This window comes from Mustela putorius, unplaced genomic scaffold, assembly GCF_011764305.1.
Source record: "Mustela putorius furo isolate JIRA1106 unplaced genomic scaffold, ASM1176430v1.1 tig00003869_pilon_pilon_pilon, whole genome shotgun sequence".
NCBI classification, from domain to species: domain Eukaryota; kingdom Metazoa; phylum Chordata; class Mammalia; order Carnivora; family Mustelidae; genus Mustela; species Mustela putorius.
Window position 1 is genome coordinate 27,099,585 of NW_025422021.1, and position 22,720 is coordinate 27,122,304.

The window sequence follows — 22,720 nt, forward strand, 5'->3', positions numbered from 1 at the left end:
ATGACTGGCCTTTCTTCAACTTCCAAATCAGCCTTGTCCACATGTAGATTTGGTGAAGGCTAGCTAGTGATAGAGTTCTCAGCCTGTTGCAAAGACCATGAGATAGACTGAAACACTGCTCTTCATTATTATTAAACCATTCATATCCATTAATATTTCTGGCATCTCCAAACATGGAAAATCTGACTGGTTGATCAGAAGCATCATATTCAAATGTCAAACCCGTCAGCAAACCTGAACTTCATTATTGAGGTATTTACTTTCTATGACCAAAACCCAAGTCAAAGGGACAGGAAGTAATCAGAGGACTAATAATATGAAAAGTCTGCAAGCCACATTTTCACGACTTACAACTTGACACACAGACCCTACTACCAATGACCCAATACCCATGGGAATCTTCAACACTGACAGGGACAACATCCACGTGCCAGATCAAGCCTAGAGTAAGTGACATAAATTTTTTAGGTTACAAAGAATAAGCAGCAGTGGGGAAGGGAAGGCTAATTAATAAAATATTTATTCAGTTATTTATGAACTTGCTCTGGATGCCATCTCTACCTTGACAGGCCGGAGTTCTGATTTAGCCATCCTGACCTTAACGTTAAGTACAGTGTCTGGCAATTTACAGAAGCTCAAAAATATTTTTCGGTGAATGAATGACTGTAGGTAAGAGAGAACAATCTTAGTGATATTGTACTCATTAGTCGTACAGGCGGTCAGCACCCATCTTTCCTCAGCTTGGTGGCATTTCAGCCATGACAGACTGGAGAAGAATCCTTAAGAGGAAACAAAAGGTTGACAACTGAGCACACTAACCAAAGGAACACTGCTTAAAAGCATTCGATTAATAAAAATGGTCACTACAGGGGGGCCTGGGTGGCTCAGTGGGTTAAAGCCTCTGCCTTCGGCTCGGGTCATGATCCCAGGCTCCTGGGATCGAGCCCCACATCGGGCTCTCTGCTTGGCGGGAAGCCTGCTTCCTCCTCTCTCCCTCTGCCTGCCTCTCTGCCTACTTGTGATCTCTGCCTGTCAAATAAATAAATAAAATCTTCAAAAAATAAAAATAAAAATGGTCACTGCAACATCTTGCACCTCTAAGAACACGTCCCACAGAACACACACCTGAGCTACCACTGGAAGAAGGGAGGGGAGTATGAAGAGTCAACCAGGAATTCCTGAGATCCTCAAATCTCAAGAGGCGCTGCCTCCACCCAGAAAACAGAGACTAAGTCACGAAGTCAGCTGCCCCCGGTTTTAGAAACTCATCTACGGAGTCCTCTGCACTCTACCATTCGGCAGCAGAATTCTCCTCCTACGCCAAATGCAGGGCTGGTGTCTCCCCAAAACTATTCAAAGCTGTAGAGCATTGCCCTAGTCATGATCCCATGATCTCCGCAGAAACTCTCCTTTGCCTCACCGGAGATGCAAGTGTTGTGCGGAAAGATACAGCACTGCGTGGTACAGGACCAGCCACAAAAGTGAGGCGCTCTGCTGTCCCAGCATCACCCAGCGAACGCGCCTCCCTCTGGGTTCACGAAACTCACCGCAGCGCAGAATGTCTTCCTGAGCGGGACACGCTGTTGCCCACGGGGGAGGGCAGGTTGCTCCCTCTGTGCAGATCCTCGATAGACCTACTCCAGGGCTTTGATTTGTCCACCGAGCTCTCCACCGTGCTTTCCACGCTCTCGAAATCAAAACTAAAACAAAAGAGAGATCCCACTCAAGACTTAGAAGTGGACAATCAAACAATTACACGGCTATGCCTAACCGGCTCCTTCCGACCGCTCATCTGCACCCGATGGCGGGAGGTCCTCACAAGTAGAGGAAACTGAAAAGGCAACACCAATGCCAAAGAATGTCCACGGACTCAGAGCTAGCCTCGAAAATCCAAAATGACAAATACTGGGCAAGGCCAACGCACAGATGAACAACAGGGAAAAATTAATAGCAACGTATCATTTGTATTTTACTACAAGTTTTACTAACTTACCAACGGCTAACAATGCTATGGTGGAAGGGCAGGGAAACGTCTTCCAGCTGTCTTCATTTTGCTTTAACAAGTCAATATGTAGGCTTATACTAATTTATTCCTACCCATCAATTTTCACTGAGCATTTTCTCCTGTGTGTTGGCAAGTGTACTTTTCCAACCATATGTGATACATTACTTGCAAAGTTATGGATTTGCTTTGATTTTGGAATCTCTTCCCAATGTGGTGCTCTTTAAAGCAGGACTGGTGTTTCTCTGACATTTTTTGAGGTTATTACTCATGTTGACCATGTTAGAATAAATGGCAAGTTAAGTTGCTCATTCTTGTATAATTTGGGGAACAAAATTTTTAAACAGCCAGGCCTTTGTGTTCTGTGCATTTTCCCATCCCAAAGACAGAAGCTCTGCCTTCTCAAAAAAATATATTTTATCAATTGTTTCTACCTCTAGTTCCACCCAGCAACACCTGATCAGACAGAGAATAAACAGAAGGCGGCTGTAATTAATACCAGATGGAAGGTTTGGACAGCAATCTCAGAACAGACAGTAACAATACATATTGGCAATAATAAGGATGACTTTTCATAAGGGTACCATCGCCAAAATAAAATATTTTGTTAGAATCGTCATCTGTAAACTAGGCGATGCTGTCCCTCTATTAAATACTAAGCCAGGCGGCGGCCAGGACAGATCGTCAGTGAATCCATCTGGCAAGTTTGTCACGCCTTGGGATGCAGGAAGCAGAGCTGAACAGAAAAGAGGTGGGACTGAGTAATCAAATCCTTAAACACTAAAAACAGAAGCCTACAACTGATATTGGAGAAGGTAAGCCAACGGGGCACCCCTAACACCACCCATGTCATCAACATTCTCTCCAAGTCACTATGCAGCACCCCCACGTCCTTCAGCTGTCCCACAGGCTTATGCTCCTCTCAGCTCGCCCACCTCACGGAGCAGGAGGAGAAGAAACACACCTTAGTGAAGTATCCTTTTCTAGGAAGGGAGGATGAGCCTACTGGTGCACATTACCTGGGCTAGGAAATTACCACAAGCCAAAAGGACAGTAAGAAGTTTTTCAACCCATTAGTTTCAAGAAAAAATGTAAGTTATGTCTCTATATATAATTTACCTAAATAAAGCAACACAAAACCAAAATTAATCAGCAGAGCATGTAAAGGTAATGCCAAGAAAAAAAAAAAGTGAAGAAGGAAACCAAAACTCTGAATTCTGATCTTCTGCTGTATTTGGTCTTATGCCACATCTAAAATTCCCTCATGGTAACTCTGTTTTCTCCCACTGGTCTGAAGTGAGGGTACGCCTGGGAAAGCTGGGTGCATGAGCTCTACTGTGATGTAGATAAAAGGTAAATTATAGCAAACATGTAATACATAGCATGCCATCCTTTTTCACTACAACTGAAGTCTCTTAGCTCTTCCTTAATTCCAAAACTCTTCCTCCAGATTTTAAATTATGCAGCAGGGTAATATTATTGTGTTTTGTCGTATAATATTAAGTGTAAGAGAAGTTAGCAGTTTTTGACACAATGGACATAGATAAGATACAATCCTTGGAGGAACACACTATAAAACTAGGATTATATTTCAGAGGACAACTTTCTAGAAAGGCAAGAACGTGTCTATTGGTGTTTCTTACTCTTTTCCATATCATAAACAGGAGATATCAAACCTGAAACTGATCAAGCCAGTTTCAGTTTGTACTGTAATTTCTGCATCCACTAGAATGGAGTAATTACAGCTTCCTTCCCAAGAATTCTTAAGGAAGTGCTGAGGATTATAACATCTGGTTAAGTCTTAGAACTTCTTTGGAGTGATGCAATATAAAAAACAAGTTACTGCTTTTAAAAGAAGCATTGGGGCGGGAGACAGGGGGAGAAACACCACCTGCACGCAAATGTCTTCTGGTCAAATTAAAAATACAGTATTACTTCCTCAGTCTGTATGTGTGTGTGTGTGAGAGAGAGAGAGAGAGAGACAGAGACAGAGAGACAGAGAGAAAGAGAATCGGTGGATACTGCAATATTCTTTGATTAAAGAAGTAAATGCAAAAAGAATGTCGCATCCAAATGTACACTTTTCATTTCTGTTGTAAATTCCTCCAGAAGCCTAGCAAAAGGGAAAATTTTATGAATTAACAAGAAACAAGGTTAACTAAATTGATTTTCCTTCCTGGTCTTTTGCAATTTTCCACCTTCACCTGATGTAAGGTAAGTCAAAACAACACAAATACATATAAAGTAGAAAATGGAAAAGCCTCTTGTTAATTCCTTTTTCCAGTCCTACTTGATTTGGTATATCTGCTATCATTTTCTCTGCATTTACTAGCACATACAAATACAAACAAATATATACATATACATAATTTTTTTAACAAAAAGTTTCTTTTCTGTGTCTTGCTTTATTCACTCAGCAATACATCTTACACCTCCTTCAGTGACTGCCAGGGTCATCTACCATATGGATTTATGTAAGCTGAGCACTAAGGAGAGCACTTTTGAAAATAAGGACTCTAAGGGTGATTTTTACTTCCCTATTTTACTTTTGCCTTAAAAGCATTTCTATGGATGATTCTATGATTTTCTTTTAGTTACTTGAGTAGAAACAAGCCTCCTTAAACCTTACAACATCTGCTTCTGCGTTTCTCCCCTCGGTGTGGTATAGAATTTTGCCATTCACTTCCATCTTCTGTGACCACAAGAAATTCAAAAGCCAACAAGCCAAGTTTTACTTACGTTACCGCATACTGGGCAAATGACAGATATTCCACTAGAACATCAAGACCTCTGTTTTCTTCATTCAGAAACTCTCTGACCCATCTGTCAAAAAATAAAGACAATTATTAAAGAGGCTCATCACACGGTCTGCTGTGAGAGAGCCCAGGGAACGCTGTTACTGTTCTCCCAGAAACATTCACCGAGAGGGAGTCATGGAGGAAGGCCTAGACTCCATCACACCTAGGAGGAACTTTTCCATAGTGCAACAACAACAAAAAAACCCCAAACCAAAAAACCACAGCATTTTGGGGCACCTGGATGGTATAGTCAGTTAAGCATCTCATTCTTGGTTTTGGCTCAGATTATGATCTCAGGGTCCTGGGATGGAGCCAGTGCCGGGCTCTGCACTGTGTGTTGGGGGGCAGGGAGGCAGCAGGGGGTAGTGTCTGCTCCAACACTCTCTCTCCCTCTGCTCTCCCCACCCCCCCACTCTCTCCCTAAAATAAATAAATCTTTGGAAAACAAAAACAAAAACAACTACAGCATTTCAATGTATAAGAAGAGGGGGCAAAATGTAGACCTGCATCTCCCTTGCATTTTACTACTTGGGAGACTTAGCATAAAGTGTAAGAAGTATTCTAAAAAAAGGAACTTGCTAACTGTACATTTTCCACCACAAGTGACCCACAGCCTGTTCAAGGAGCCAAGACTGCACGGGGAATGTGGCAGGCCCAGGACGTGACGACATGCACACTGAAATCCAGGCGTGATTCCAAGTCCACATTCAACTCCTTCTTGGCACACTAAGCCATCGAAAACACTCAAGTAGCCAATGAGACACCAGTGTTTAGGGGTTCCTGGAAATTCAATAGGGATCATGATCTGCTTAATTTTTTCCATGAATGTTAAAACCTCTTAAAAACTTGCAGGCACCACATACCATTAACAAAGCCAAGACATGACATATCATGTCTTCTTCTTTTTTTTTTTTTTTTAATTCATTTTAAGTAATATCACCTTGCCTTTGAGTGGTGGGTTTGAATGCAGTTTACTGAGAATTTTTACTCATTTTCAATTGCACTTCATAGTAACTCTTAACAATGAAGCCCTATGGTCAAACTGAACCTTCAGGTACAGAAGATAAGCACCTGTCACCGCCCATTGCAGATTTCCTCCAGGACATTCCTCTTTGAAGAATGTATGATACCTGATTAAACCTTGAGGTACATCAGCCAAATGCATTCCCAACCTGATTGCCTTCCTCCATAAACACCAAGCCAAAAGAAAGCCCCACCTGCTCTAAACACGACAGCCAGTTTTATAAACTATGAGAACAACACAATCGAATTTTAACTTTAAGGCTGAGCAACCCCTCAAAATCTTTGTCTTTTTTTTTTTTTAAAGATTTTATTTATTTATTTGACACAGAGAGAGAGATCACACGTAGGCAGAGAGGCAGGCAGAGAGAGAGAGGGGAAGCAGGCTGACTGCTGAGCAGAGAGCCCAATGTGGGGCTCCATCCCAGGACTCTAGGATCATGACCTGAGCCGCAGGCAGAGGCTTTCACCCACTGAGCCAGCCAGGTGCCCCTCAAAATCTTTGTCTTAAAGGAAGAAAAAAAAATCTGGTGGACTCAGGATGCCTGTTTTAAAATTCTTTTGGGGGCTCCTTCTCCTTTGTTTCTGTTTGTTCTTTTGTTTTACCCTCAAGCTCATTCTTTCTCATACTTCTACCAACTCTGGGATGCAAACTCAGGCCTGTGGGGAGTCCCAGAGGGCAGCAAAGCAGGAAAAACAGACAGCTTATCTCTTTATTTTCCCTCACATGCCTCAGGCAGGCTATCACAAAAAGTAGGCACCCAATACAGCCCCACAGAAGCAAATAACCGTTAATTAAAAAACAAAAAACAAAAAACCTGGGGTGGCAAGCAAAAGAACCACCCATCGGGCCTCATGAGAGCTGGTTCTCAGTCCTGTTGAAACTTCCCTTCCAGACCAGCACATACACCAGCTCACGGCATCTACCTCGGGATACTTTGGGCTAATTTATTTTAATGATTCTCCCTATACCACTAGATCTCAGGAGGCATGAGACGTTTTTAAGTGCTAATAATTAGAAGCCTAGAAAGAGGTAAACACACACATATACACAATACACATTTGCTGTTTATAACTGGTAGGAGACTAGACAAAGGCCGGCACTCACTATGAAATCCATGGACTAGCCGTTCTTGAAACTCAAGTCTCTGAACAGCTTCTCCAAGGCTTCCCTGTGGCCCTGGCCTGTGGGCTCTGACCGCACCACTGTGGCTGGCCCACAGTGGCATGTGTGTGGCGGGAATCCCCCGGGCTGGGTGCAGGGGTGTTCACTTTAGAATGCAAAGTCGCCCTCCGTTCCAGAGTCTTCAGAGTCATCTAAGTCCCACGTTCTCTATCCCAGTTGCTCATAAAAACACTCCAGTGTAGGAGCTGAGAACCACCACTATTGTAGTGCCTTCTGGTTGACCTCCCAGACACACGGCCCCTAAGAAGTAGGGATGGTCGAGGACACTCCATGGACCTGTCATGGTCTCAACTGCCAGCACCTCCAACTCAGGGAGTTTGGCCACAAAGTAGAGAAGGCAAATGACTCACAGATAAGAGAATACAAAAAAAAAAATAAAATAAAAATAAAAGAAAGGAAGGGAGGGAAGGAAGGAAGGAAGGAAAGAGCCAAGTACATCCAGAGCCACGATTCTCAACTCAAAATGCTAATATGCATGTATTTTGATTCAGGGATAAGAACTATTATGAGCTTCTCCTGCTTCATCTCCATGCCCTCCTAGGTTCCTCCACCCTCACTCGCTGACTTGGAGCGTAAGTGCCTTAACACAATGTTGAAAGTGAAGGGCACGGTTCCTAACCAGTCGGCTAGCATGTATCAGGTCCTGCCTCTGAGAGGTTCGATTCCACAAAGCTAGCCCTGTTTCTCTAAGCCATGTGATGTTCCCTGGGTCTTTGATCTGGCCCAGATACCCCTAGGTGATTTAGGAAAGAGTAAGAACAATCCACCACGGCTGACTACCTATTTCCTCTGTCCAATGATACCAGGTTAGCAAAGTCACTGCAGCAAAAAGGCTACGACGGGTTTACAGGAGAAAAAAAATTCTTCACCTCCCCCAACCCCTCTGGTTCTCTCAATCTCTGTCCCCGCCACACTTGGGATAGTCTGTGTGGGAGAGAACAGAGGTAAGAGTCAGCTTCCGGGGAAAGGAAAACAATATAGAAAGAAAATGGGTAAAAATGAAAAATGGGCAACTTTCAAAGCAGTATCTTTAATCTAAAGGCATAAAAAAAAAAAATGGATGTCCCATTATGTAGATTTATTCAGGTGATCATGCAATGACATATCATAAATTTAGGGTTCCTCTAGTAAATAATTTCCATTTTTCACTTCTGTGCATGCTCCACACACTTTTTTACATATTGCCAGTACGCACACCGTTTCAAATTGGATGATTATAGGTTTTGGAAACTAGAATCGTTTCTGACTCCAACAGCACGCATCACTTACTGAGTACCCCACAGATTCAGGGTAATTACCATATGTTGTAAATCTGAATTAGGCAAATTCTAAATCAGGGGCTCAGGAGCTGGAAGAAACCATGATAATGAAAAATAGCTCTGGGGGAAAAAAGTCTTTCTCAAGGAAGGGATCTGAGTGCACAGACACAAGAGTCACTGCTTTATTGTAGACAGGTCAAAGCTGTTTCAGAGAGGCTGGTTTCTCTCTGCCCTGTTCCCCCGCCCCCACTACTAGTTTTAGAATCTCATTGTTCTGATCTAGAAAATGAAGTCTCAAGGGAACTTTCTGATTCCAAATTTCTGAGATCAAACAAAGCAGACCCAAGATCACAAGATAAAGGGACAAGGGGTGAACTCCTTTTGTCTGTCTCCTTAGAGAGGCACTCCTAACACAGGCTGGAAACTGCAGCTGCTGAAAAATCATGGAAAAAAAAAAAATCATGAGAAGCAAGAGAAAGAAGGTAAGCATTCCCCAGATTCAGCATCAGCTACCAAATCTATCCTGCAAGATGGCATCCCAAGTTGGGGCTCAGCATAGCCCCCCACAGCACTAGGAGGCCCCGAGACCCTCTGAAGGGTTTGTGACATTACAACCATTTTCATAAAAATATTAAGATCATACTGGCTTTTCACAGTGCTGGCACCTGCATGATGGTACAAAAGGAATAGTGGATAAAACTTCAGCTAGCCAAAGTACACCTCTTTATTGTGTTCTCACACCAAGCCCTTGGAAGGCAAACAAAAAGTCAGCTTCATTTGAAACGGTTCTTAATGAAGCAATGAAAATTATGCATTATTACTAATGCCTGTCCCTTGAGGTTATATCTTTTACATTTTCTATGTGACAAAATGGAAAGCCCACATAAAGTACTTCTGCTGCCTACCCTAGGACCACAGTTGTCTCCAGGAAAAGCACCTGTGCAGTTGTTTGAGTCACAGACTGAACTAGCTGTTGTTTTTTACATGAAATGTAAAATGACTAACAACTGTGGTTATTCTGTCTTGGGTGTTTGACAGACATTTTCTCAAAAGTGAATGAAGTGAGCCTGCCATCTCAAGGAAAAGAACTGATGGCATTTGTTGTCCATGATAAAATTTGAGGTTTCCACCAAAAAAAGGAATATTTTGGAACACTTGTATTGACCACAAGCTTGACAACTTCCTGGTACTTAAAGTATATTCAGATGAGACTGGTAATTATTAACAAATGCGACTGTTTTTATATTGTAGAATAAAATGTCTCCATTTTTTAAAGATCGGTATAACCCAGTGAAACAACATTTTTCAGAAGACCAATTCATGATGCTACTCAAAATTACACCTGGGTAGAAAGACCTATTCAATTTTCAAAACAGCACAGTGAATTTTAATTTAACAAAGTACAAAAGCTCACTGATAGCATTTCAGATCCCACGTTGCAAGGAACTCTAATTACTGCTCCTTGGAGAATGGTATATTATCAAAGAAGAATATCCACAAATATCAGAAATGTTTATTTAAAAACTACTTTTTTCAGGGCGCCTGGGTGGCTCAGTGGGTTATGCCTCTGTCTTCAGCTCAGGTCATGATCCCAGCGTCCTGGGATCGAGTCCCGCATTGGGCTCTCTGCTCAGTGGGGAGCCTGCTTCCCCCCGCCCCTCTCTCTGCCTGCCTCTCTGCCTACTTGTGATCTCTGTCAAAAAAATAAATAAAATCTTAAAAAAAAAAAAACAACACTACTTTTTTCAAGTGACGTATGTGTGTAAGGCCAGGTTTTCCTCATACATATGTTTGCATACAATACAACATATTACAACAAATCAAATGCAGACAAAGAAATCTGAATCCAGCCGCTTTCTATTAACCAGATATTAAAGAGATTTGTAAAAATGTAAATCAGTCCCATCCTTGTCACTAATTTTTCCTTCTTGCTTTGGAAAATAGCTATTTTTCACCAAATATGTTGTCCATGCTATGTTTACCATTTTGTATTTATATATGTATATTATTTACCTTAAAATAAATACTAAATTCGATTGAATAAGCAAAATTAACATTTATCGGTTTAAATTTCCAATATGGTAAACATTAAGAGAAAAAAACTCCATATAAACAAAAGCATATTAGGGTTCAAAATAATTTAAGAGAGTTAAGGCATCCTAAATCAAAAAAATTTAATAACTTCCAGTGTAGATAACATCGGAACGTATCTAAGTTCAAATCTCAGTCCTTCTCGGTTACGGGGACTGGAGCAAGATAATTAATAAGTGATTCAGTTTCCTCATCTATAAAACAGGCTCAGAGGTTAAGGCCAATAATAAGATTTTTGTAAGAAATAACACACTGAACATGTTTAATAAATGATAAGATAGCAATCTTGAGGATTTCAAAGACTCGACAACTAAGAATGAATTAATTATAGGGTCGCTTGATATGCTCATCCCCCAGACATGTTGTATACCCGTTAAAACCAGCCTTACTCCTCTCTTCTCTTTTGGCCTGGCCCAGCCAGAACTGGGTCACCAAGACACCAGGAAATGCAGGAGGGAAGACAGACCTTCTCTGAGAGTTTCCGGGTTCCTTCGCCTTTGTACAAACCTTGTCCCTGCCAGCTGGCACACTGCTCCCACAACCTCAGGCCCATTCTTTCAGCTCCAGTGAGATAAAGTGAAATGAGCATCTTTCAGAACTTCTATGTTCTCCCACTCAGGATGAAAAGCAATTTTCTATCATAATGGAGAGCTCTATTTAAAATAGAGTACCTCCAAGGAGAGAGAAGCTATACCTCAGTGCCATGGAATAAAGCCCATAAACCTATCCAGCTCACCACCATCCCCACCCCTTGACTCTTATCATCCTGACATCCAAAATATCATGACATGTGCCCACTCACGCCGCAGAGCCAATGTGTTCTCACAGTGTGTGGCTCCTTTCAATGGTATTTTGAGTCATTTCAAGGGCTTGGATTAGTCGTCATCTAATTCTTCTCTATTATTATAGTTCCTAAGGGTAAATGAATAAGATTTTTTCGAGTCCAATTCTTATTTCAATTTGGCTCAAAGAAAATTAATTTTCTTTCTTAGAAGATTGCTCCATTTACAGAGTTTTCGGCTTATATCAAAACTCAGAACAGACCCTTCACTTGACAAAGCTGTAGCCTGGAATGTTATCGCAGCAAAGCCCCAGACTTTAAACTTAAAACACAAGCATGTGCCAAGAATAACTTCTTCAGGACAAGTAGATTTTTAAATGTAATTCTTCCTTTTCATTTCTGGGAATTGAGATCTCCTAGGTGTCAGGGTCATTTCAGAGAGAGAAAGTACAATCTCTGTATGGAATTCCTTAGAGATACATAACATTATTGATTAAATATTGCTTGCAACAAGCCTAACGACAGTTATCATATTTTGAGTCAATATTTGTATGAGACCCTATATAAGTTCTTTTATAAATTTATCTCATTTAACCTTGCAACATTTCTATTGGCAAATATCATTATCCTCATTTTATAGATGAGAAGTTAACTTAGGTCACACGGTAAATAAATACAAAGAATTTATGTACTTTAGCTAAGTGGCTTATTTAATAACTAATCAAGGGCATGGCAAAACCTGAACCAATGGGCACCCAATTACCATTCTAATACGGTACCTCAAGAGAGTACAATAAAGTCTATGAATCCCTTAGATAGCCCATTGCATTCCAAGAATTCCTCACTGTAGTAATTGATTATTTTCACACTACTGAATAATTCAGAAGATTTCCCTATCAAACGAGGTCAAGCGAGTTCATTTCCATCAGAATTAGAGTCCGGCACAGGCTTGGGTTTTCAGGACAGTAGAGACAGGTCCAAACCTTGGTGTGCATGGTTTCGTTTTGCACAAGGCTAGGCTAATAAGTGGTTGCATACAACCAGACAAGGCACCTCCATGAATGTTTCTGCAGCTAAAGCCAAAGCTTTCAGAAAGTCTCACACATAGGTGGTAGACAAAGGGAAAGTTCAGATGCTCAAGAAGAAAGAAATGTGAGAATCGTTCAACATGCCTACAGCATCCAAAACAGCACACCACTCCGATTGCTTACAGATTTGCACTGGCTCCCACCCAACCACAGCTCTTCTACTCAGCCAACTCTGTATTGGAAATGACTGTCTTGCTTTGGTATTTGATGGTCAATTTCACATTATTTCAGCAGTGCTTGAAGAAATGCTCATCGACAATTTGAGAAGCCCTGGCTGCAGCTCATTCCACCGTTGTCGATCCCAAGTGCCAACAGTACGGGGTTGGACCTTACCAAATGGAATCTAGTTCCTGATCCCCAAATACGGGAAAGTATTTGTATTTCCCAAGCTTGGATGCCCAACTGTATTAAATCACCACGACTTTCACCCCCAGAAGACAAGCCTCATTGCTTTGATCCCAGAGTCCTGATTATCTTACTTACTTTCCAAGAAAGAGCTGCCAGATTAAACTACATAAGAAAAAGAACATAGCATTTTGAACCCCAGCACCTGGGCTGTACAGTCATGGACTTTGCAGGAGTCACTCACCCTCTCTGTTCCCGAATGCTTTTCATCTGTAAAATGAAGAACTAGGGAATCCTTAATTTCTCTTCTGGTTCTAAAGTCATGATTCTATGATCCACTGTTTGATAGCCCATTTTCTCAAACAAAGTGATTATCAACTTTAGAAATCAGTTCTTTTCCAAATACTTCATTCTCAAGGTGACAGATGTATAGTTATCCTCTAGGAAATGAACGTTCTCACCCAAGCTTCATCATGTATCAATTAGCCTTGCAGATCCACAATTTTAAAAAGCTTATTCTGAAATCACTGTGGAAATTAACCATTTTATTGGCTTATACCTAAAATAGTCTTAAGTAGAAGTAAACTATTATTTATGTAGTATATATATTTTTTAAAGATTTTATTTATTTATTTGACAGATCACAAGTAGGCAAAGAGACAGGCAGAGAGAGAGGAGGAAGCAGGCTCCCTGCTGAGCAGAGAGCCCGATGCGGGGCTCGATCCCAGGACCCTGAGACCATGACCTGAGCTGAAGGCAGAGGCTTAACCCACTGAGCCACCCAGGTGCCCCTGTAGTATATTTTTTAATGCAATAATCTATTAAACTATACCGTACCATACATGCAAAACTTCATTTCCAATAGATCTGCAAAAAATGTCACAGGAGAAAGTTCTGAAAGATCAAAAATCTACAGTCTTCCTGCCATTAAATTCAAAGAATCAAAATGCACAGAAACTGAATAACTTGCTGGATGTCCGTCCAAGAGGTACTTTAGGAAGAACTAAAGCTACAAAGTAGGATCCCGGCATCCCACCACAGAGATAAGCCATGTTATTCTAAGGCACTGTACAATGATGCTGTTCTAGGAGTAAGGGAGCATATGCTCAAAGTTGTACGCTAGAAGCAAGCCACATAAAAAACTCTCAGTAATGCTTAGCATTGAGATTTCCCAAGCTTTACTTTCTAGAATGGATTTTACACTCCCAGTCCTAAAAACTTTGGAATGCAAGACGAAGAGACTCAGAACAACTCAGGGCAATGAAGGGTAGAAGGGGGCATCATCCCAGCTTCTCTTCCCTTCTGGAACTGAAGAAAGGACAATAAAGCAGCTTCAACGAACGAGCTCAGAGAACTTCTGTGACAGCCAAGAGACAGCCAGCATCTGAGTTCATTACCTGGTGGGAGCTCCCTGTTTGCCAGGAATGGTCACGCACCCAAGAGACCAAACACTATCACTGCATCCAAGCAAAGAATTTTAGGATTGTTATAAACAGCCCAAATCGAAGGCTGCTCTGCTTCTACGAACTTTTGCACAGTGAGCGATTCGAGCACCAACAAACGTTCCACCCATCTAAACCTCAGTCTCTTGACTTACAATGATTAGCAAGGAAGCTTAATTCTTTGGATACGATTCAGTCACTTTGTAAAGTGTCCAAAAGCCTTAAAGCCAAATGTGAAATGGGCACACTTACCCAATATGGTTGGTTCTTAAAGAAATTTCCAGTTCTCTTAGCACTTGTGTGGATTCTTGAACACGCCGTCTGAATTTCTAGAATGCAAGAACACATATTCTCACAAAACCTTTTATCAACTGCTGTTAAGTGCCATTAGTAATAAGTTTACCCCAATATGAAAATATCTCTGCTTTTAAAGTGGGCTTCCCTCTAAGTGAAGTAAGTCAATCAGGGAAAGACAACATTATCGTACGCTCTCACTGATGAGGAACTGAAAAAACAAAACAGAGGATCATAGGGGAAGAGAGGAAAAAATAAAACAAGACAAAATCAGAGAGTGTGGCCAACCATAAGAGACTCTTAATCACAGGAAACAAACTGAGGGTTGCTGGAGGGGAGGCGTGTGGGGGAATATGGTAACCGGGTGACAGACACTAAGGAAGGCATACGATGTAATGAGCCCTGGGTGTTTTATAAGACTGATGAATCACTGACCTCTATTCTGAAACCAATAATACATTGTATGTTAATTAACTGACTTTAAAGGAAAAAAATGCTAAAATAAAAAATAAATAAATAAAGTGGGCTTCTCTCACCTTTCTTTTTGCAAAGGACACAAATTGTTTTATCATGAAAGTCAGCTTATGAGAAAGGACCGGGAAAATTTTCTTATTTCATGTACTAGGTGTCTTTGAGTAAGTAGGCTACTTCTCCCTTCTCTACAACAATATTCACAAATATGCCCAAGTGTTGGGGGTCCCTGAAACTCCCCCCGCCCTAATTTCAATGATTTGTAAAGACTCCCTCCTAGGACTTGGCCTATAGTTGTTCTTATAGCTAAGACTTATTACAACAGAAACATACAAGGTACAATCAACAAAGGGAAAGGTGCATGGGCTGAAGTCCAGAAGAAACCAAATAAAAGCTTGCAGCAGTCTTCTCCCAGAGGAATCACAAATGATAGTATCTGTGAAATGGGTCCACCAGGAAAGCTCACCAGGGACTCAGTGCCCAGAGTTTTTACGGGAGTCTGGACACTTCAGCATCCTCTGCCTAGCACATACCAGAAGTCCAGACTCCCTCAAGCAAAAAGGCCTTCAGCACGCACCGTATTGTTGGCACAGTGAATCATTCTTACCAAGAAAGTTATGAACTCTCCTGAAATGCAAGTCCCCAGCTGCCAACCAAGAGCCAGCCACTCTGGGAAGCTGATCTTTCTAAGGTAGCCATCTCAGGACTGCTATGTTAATTATTTTCTGCAAAACCTAACATTTCCCAAGAATAAGCATTCAGAGTTACCTTTGCCCAGGTGCCCTCATTTGGAAGGTCCCTCCTACTTTGGGAATGCCCTTCCTCATTCCTTGGCCCATCAAAATCCCACAAATCCTTCCAGAACTCCCTCAGGCCATTCTTTCTTCAACAAACCCCACTCCAGCAGTAAATGTATGCTTCTCTATCCTCTCAACTCTAAACGATTTCCACATATCACTGGGTCAGGATGCACACGGGCTCTCTGGAACACAATTTCTTCCAGAAACATGTATTTATATTAACTGAACTTCTGGGCCACTCTGGAAGTAGGACATTTGATGGGCTGTGCCTTCTAGGAAGAGTTCCATGTTTTCTGTGCTAAGAATTCAAACCACCTGCATATTACATGGTCTTCCGAAAAAAGGCTGTGGGAATTCTAGCTCAGGATGTTAGGGACCCTTCTCTGCTGCCACAATTCCAGTGGATAGAGAGTCATCCAGGTCCAAAGATGAAGGCACCCAAGGACAAGGAGGAAGGGAGGAAGGCTGGAAAAGCAGGATGTGGGGTGGGGAGAGCCAGGCAGCCCCTAGTGTCCAGATGAAGACTGGGACCCCGCTCAGCATGGGGGGGTCCTGTCACCCTCTTCTCCTCTCCCCGCAAATGCTCCTTACTAAGGCCCCAAGGAAGCCAACAGTCTCACAGTTTCCACCTGGCTGCCATTCTTAAGGAACTCCAAAGACCTTCTCGGTTGTTAGAATCCAGGTATAGTTAGATACATGAAATTAAAGCATCCCCAATGCAATGAAAAAAAGAGCCACACCCCTCCTCTTTCATGTATCCTTTGGAGGGACACCCGACTGTCCCCTGGAGAGCTTTCCAGCAGCGAGGACTGCTGATGAGGCAGAGTGTCTGGCCACAGAGCTGAGGAAACCACTTCCAAGGTGCAGGATGTCAGACGGCCTGCCCTTGTGACCTTGAGAAAGCAGCTCAGCGTTCCCAGCTCTGCCTCCTACCCAGTTCTGACTGGTTCCTGGTGACCTTCACGGGTCCTCAGGGGGAAGGTCACCACGAGCCACAAAAGCACCCAGCATAGCACTAAGGACACAACAGCAAACCCAAAAAGAATCCGCTGAACGACTAAAAGGCATGTATCAAAACAGAAGACCTCCACGGAAACACCAGGAGATACTGGGAATGACAACAGGAGCAGATAACACTTCTTGGGAGTCACTACACTTTTGCAACTGCGTGATAACAGATAAAACCAAAGGGACTCTGCCCCCGTGTTACATTCTCTCAGGAACTGGGCCACCGCCAGCGGGACTCGGGGCTATGGAGAAGCCTTGGCATCCACCTCGCTAACACATTAACAATGACTGCCAACGTTCTGCACTTTGACAACGTACTCGGCATGCTTCGAAACACCCCAAAGACAGATCACATGCCTGTGGGGAGCTGCGACAAGGAGCAGGTACCACCAGTGAGCCGTGTGCACCGGTCCCCTGGCCCTGTCCCATAAAAGGCAGACCCAGGGATGAGCCCCAAAAAGGAGGCCCAGAGATCCCCACAATAGGTTTCATTTCACAACCGCAGGGCCTGCAGAGCACACCCCCTCCTTTCTTCACGGTCCATATGCCGCCTTCTTGCACGCTAGGCCTGAGCACACCCTCGCAGGTCACAGACCAGCAGCCCCCGGTACTCAACGAGGCGACTGCTGTGGAAGAGTCCTGCTCACAGAGATGGCTCATTTAGGCTCTTCCTTCCCTGCCCAGGTTTCCAGGGTTCCAGATTTAAAGCTATTTAGAAGAAAAGCTAAACAGAATATACTGAAGGATTTTTTTTTTAGAGGACAGCAAATCAAATATCCTCTATCCGGTGTGAACAAATGATAAATGAGTGAGGTATTCAAGGACTCCAGACACAGTGAGGGGAAGACGACTCAGCCCGGACAGGCTCTAGCTGAAAGTCTGGACTGGAAATCTTCCGTCTTCCCCACTGCACTATAGCTGAAAATTTTAAACCCATTCTAACTGCAAGCCTGCCTTATTCCAAGCAAAATTTCCTTTCTCTAGGCTTGAGCTGAACAGATCATTTCCTCCTGCCAGCTCCCAACAGAAATCTTGCTCAAGCAGAGGTGGTTAATCCAACATCCATTTTTTCTTTCTTTCTTTTTTTTTTTTTTTTTTTTCTTCTCAATTGAACAACTGATCTTGAAAAGCAAGGCACAGACCGAACCAGGCCACTCAGATGAACAAACGCGGTCTGGGGCCAAGATTTCACAAGTGAAGGTCAGCCCAAACAGATATCCGTGTCTTTGTCCTTTATTAAGCTATTTGCAATGGAGCAAAACTAAGCAGCTTACTTGCCTTACATCCTTTGCCTCACTAAGGAATCATTGTTCCCGAAGGGAACCGGAACTGTGCCAGGAGAAAGCATCCCGTTCCCTCCAAGCATCTCCTTACAGCACTTAGGGATGGACTCTGAGAAGCCTTCTCGGGGAGTTTTCTTATTCTCCCCTTTCTCCTAAGAGTCTGTCAAATAGGGAGAGAATTATTCTACAGGGGTGGAACGCGCTGTGTATGAGAGGCGCACTCAGTCTGGACACAGACACCAGTGTTCCTGCCTTACTTAGCTTCCCAGGAGGGTACCGAAGGCCAGGGTCCAAGCCACCCAGCCCGAGGGTGTGCAAGCTGCAGGGATTTCTCGAAATATTTCTGAAGTAGAATCTTGCTGCTCCCTTAAAGCGGCACAGCCCCCAAAACCTCCTGTTTTTTCCGGGATTGTGTTTTGGGGGAGGGTGCCTTCGTTTGACCCTCTGTCAGCTGATGACCTTGAAGGCAGCTCTATCCTTGGGGAAGGAGGTGAGAAAGTGGTGAGTAAGAATTAGGCAACGGTCTCATTTTGGGGGCCAGACAGAAGCTCTTTAAAGCAAAGAAACATGTGTGAGCCATATTTGGGGGCGGGGGGAGCAGAGATCATTATACTTTGACAGGTACATTCTCAGAAGAGGCGGCGGCCTCACAGTCCGACGCCAAAGTCTACAGCCCGATGTCATCATCATCCCAGACGGTAATTCTTCTGCTGGTCCCGTGTCAGGCACAGAAACTTCCAAAAGGAAGGAATAGTTGTCCTCATTTACTTGATTATTTTTTTGGATGGGGGGTGGGGTGGGCAGTGAGTCAGGGGTGGAGGGCGCAGAGGGATATTTGGAGTAAAAGCAGAAGCTAAAGAAAAAGATTAAAAAAAAAAATCACGAGAGCCCTGGAGACAGCGGGAAACTAGGAAAAGTACGCCTTTCTTCTCTCATGAGTCCCACCCCGAAACAACAGAGGGAATTCAGCTCTCGTTATTTCTGCTGCAGCCTGGAAAGCAGGAGTCGCGGGAGGTCAACCCCAAAACAAGTGCTCTCTGGTGAAGAGTGCCCGTACCCATCCTGAGCAAGGACAGATCGGTGCGGAGACAGCCCAGGACCGAGCCCAGCCTGCGGGGCTGTGCCAGGCTACATGCTTTACCACAAGGCATCGGTTTAAACCAATTGTGTGGCTGCACAAAGCACAGCCTGTTTGTAAAGGGAGAAAGTCAGTTGAGAAGGGAATTAGCTATTCTCTCCTTACCTTCTTGGGGCCGGGGGCAGGGTGAGGCCGGGGGAAGCGGCTAATAGCATCAACACAGGATGTGAGTGCACAGCTGGGATGACAAAGCCCCACTGATTTTTCAAGGCCTCTGGAAACGCACCAAGGCATGAAAGACAAGTATTCCCTTCGCTAAGGCTGCTTTTTCCAGGGGCCTGAACACCTCTGGGCTGGACTCACTGCCCTGTGTAATTGGAAATGGCAGTGACTCACGACCCATCAGAGGTACGTGACTCCCGTCTCAGGAAAGCACTCTCAAACACACCCCTGCACGAGAAGGATGGCTTTTCTTCTTTATTCCTCATGGTGTCTGTCTCCCGAGACTGGTTTCCTGGAGGTTCCCGCAGAGGCGACAGTGCAGAGGAAGGAAGGTCCCCTCCAGTGCACACTCACGAGGAAGTGGCAGCAGGAGTGAAAACAAATCCCTCTTACCTTCCTGGTTACAGCTGGGTCCAGATAGCCCTTGAGCTTTTGAATGTATGTATGGGGAGGATTCTTCACCTGGAATCGTTCCTGCAGGAAGCACAAAAGTAAAAAGCATGAGACTCACGGAGGCAAGAGCGTCGGCCACACTCCAACAGGTCAGTATGGCTGACCCACGGCTGATGCCCGTCCACCACAAGAGTGTGGCCCCACAGATGATCTTTATGTATCTGCACGGCTTGTGGAGGGTTTTGAACTTTTACAGTGAATGATACTATCCTCGTTTTGCAGAGGAGAAAAGCAAAGCTCCAAGAAATTCACCACCTCCCTAAGATGATGCAGTTAGTCGGCAGTACAAGTGGGTTTGTCAGCCCTGCTCTGGCTCTGTCCGCGGCCCATTTCAGCAGGTCTTCAGGCCACTGCATAGTCTACGGGCCGTCTCCAATGTGGGCAAATCCTTTTCTTGGGAATAGGAGTCTTCAAACATACCAAAACCTTCACTCAAACTGGGTAAAGACCGTTTGTTTCAAAAATCAGTAAAGAGTCTCCTGCTAAGAGACAAGTGAGCGTATGCGGTCTGCAGGAGTACCGATGCACGGATGCGATCATGAACGCGTACATGAGGCAATCCCAAAGCAGAAGACCCAAAGATGTTTTTAACAAAGGCACAGTCACTGAAATAAGCTTATGAAACCAGAAAATATACCCCAAGGTGAAATGGGAATGGAGATCTGGAGTGGGACCAGACAGTCTGCGTCACTAACAAGTCTTATGCTAAGGCTGTGCACGGAGGTGCCACACTTGGGAGAAACTCACACCCACATGTGTCAGCTTTCATAGACCACAATGTCCAAAGCAGCCTAAGAAGCAGTAGTAAAAAACTGGGTACATGCCCACAAACTATAAAATGGCTAAGTGCTCGTATTATGTTCATACAATGGTATGCCATATTTCGACGAAAACCAACAAACTGTACTACATGCTCCCATATGGACAGATCTTATAAACCTAATGTTGAGCCAGAACGAATGTGATTTCATTTCTATGGATTCACAGGATGGGCAAAATTAAACGTTAATGGTAGGGACACATACATAAGCTGTTTTATTTGCTGATACACACATATTTATCTAGGGAGTGGGGAAAGAGCGGTTTAGTATTAAAATGACAGGGGACTGAGGTGGGGGAAGGAAAATGCCCAGTGATCCCAACGGGCTCCAAGGTTCGATTTCTTCATCATGTGGTAGTCACACAGGCACTGGCTTTACCCTGCTTAGGATGCTCGTATTAGGTTTCACAACCTTTTCCAGACCTATGCTACCTTTCACACACATACAAGTTTAAATGAATCAGCTCTAAAAGGAAAAATTAAGATTCGTCATGACATCAAAACAATTCTTAGGGTCTCTTCTATCCACAACCTCAAAAGATGCTTTCCTAGTAATTCTAGTCTGATTATTGCTTATGCCACAGCGGAGTTTGGGAGTATTTTGCAACACTGAAAACTAGCCAACATGTTCAAGTACGTGTTTATCCTCTACAAATTTGTATTTCTCCAACACAGGGAACCACAACATCCTTCCTGGTCCACTCAGGTTTTGCTTGCTTACAGCTTTAGAAAGGCTGAAAAATCATCTCATTATAATAAAAAAGATCATCTTATTAGAGAAAACATGTTTTGCTTTTAAAATGCTTTAATAATAAAGGGACACACAGTAAGACACTTGTCCCTATTTTCCCTTTATTTAAAAATGATGAGGAATTTCATAGTACATAAACTGAATCTCAATAGAGCTATTAACAAAAAGATTAACATATTATTTCTAATTTTTTAAAGATTTCAATTATTTATTTGAGTAAGAGAGAAATGACAGCATGAGCGGAGAAGCAAGAAGCAGCAGCAGGTTTCCTGCTGAGCAGGGAGACCAAGGCAGGGCTGACCCCAGGACCCTGGGATTGTGACCTCAGCCAAAGGCAGACCCTTAACTGACTGAGCCACCCACATGCCCCAGCATATTATTTCTAATTATTCCCCCAAATTTTGCAAGCAGCTTCTAAATAACAATTCATAAATGTTTGACATTCCTAATGCTATCGAATGGTCTATGTATAAAGCTTCCCCCCACTTTTATTTTGAATCACCATGACTTCACTAAGGAACCAGATCGGATCCAACTGCCATAGAGCTTTAGCAATATCCCAGCTGAAGGTTAAAATAATCACAAAAAACTCCCAAAAAATGAACTGATAAGCTATCTAGAAGCCAGTTATTATTTCCAACCTTGTGCATGACAATAAGTAATGCCAGAGATATTAGAATATCAAGAAAACTTATATTTTTTAAAAGCATAATCCTATATTTAAAATTCCTATGACCAGGGACAACTCCAACTGTGCTCCCTTCCACGACAACAAACTTCTACCTCGTTAAGTTCCCTCACGCATGAAACTCAATGAATTTTTTTAAAAAAGATTTTATTTATTTATTTGACAGAGAGAGAACATGAGAGGGGAGAAGGTCAGAGGGAGAAGCAGACTCCCTGCTGAGCATGGAGCCCGATATGAGACTTGATCCCAGGGCTCCGGGATCATGACCTGAGCCGAAGGCAGTCGTTTAACCAACTGAGCCACCCAGGCGCCCTGAAACTCACTGAATTTTAACTCTGGCTAACACAGTAGTTATTTGAGGACCTAAATTTGAATCTGTGGACTGTTGCTGAAAGATGCCTAACGATTGTTGTTAAGGCAATGTCTTCACAACAGAAGAGCTGTATTTATTATAATAACGAAATCTGGGGGCACCTGAGTGGCTCTGTTGTTTGAGCATCTAACTTGTTTTGGCTCAGGTCACAATCTCAGCGTGGTGAGATCGAGCCCCGTAACAGGCTCCATTCTGGAGCTGAAGATTCTGTCTCCTTCTCCCACTGTCTCCTCCCACTCACGTGACCCCACCTCAAAAAAATAAAGTAAAATAATGAAATCTGGTTGACTAGCATATATAATATGTTGGCATTCACACAATTAGTGAATCCCATTTTTGACCATCAACAAATGCATCTTTCTCCATTTCCTACTCAAGATTGTCATGACCCAGGGGGCTTTTTCAAATATAGACATTCATTGGTCCTTTAAGTACTTCCTTTTAACTATTCCCCTGAAATAATGGAT

At 43.1% G+C, this 22,720-nt stretch overlaps 1 protein-coding gene across 9 annotated transcripts in view; it reads right to left on the reverse strand.

Annotated features, from left to right (window-relative positions):
- FMNL2 (formin like 2) overlaps positions 1–22,720 on the reverse strand; it is a 319,730-nt gene that overhangs the window by 94,470 nt on the left and 202,540 nt on the right. For all 9 annotated transcript variants that reach the window (XM_004743864.3, XM_004743868.3, XM_004743866.3 and 6 more), the window contains exons 3-6: positions 19,562–19,642; positions 14,265–14,341; positions 4,742–4,825; positions 1,548–1,700 (exon numbers count right to left, since the gene is read on the reverse strand). In XM_004743864.3, the coding sequence (XP_004743921.1) occupies positions 1,548–1,700; positions 4,742–4,825; positions 14,265–14,341; positions 19,562–19,642 (395 nt within the window). The remainder of the gene's footprint in view (positions 1–1,547; positions 1,701–4,741; positions 4,826–14,264; positions 14,342–19,561; positions 19,643–22,720) is intronic.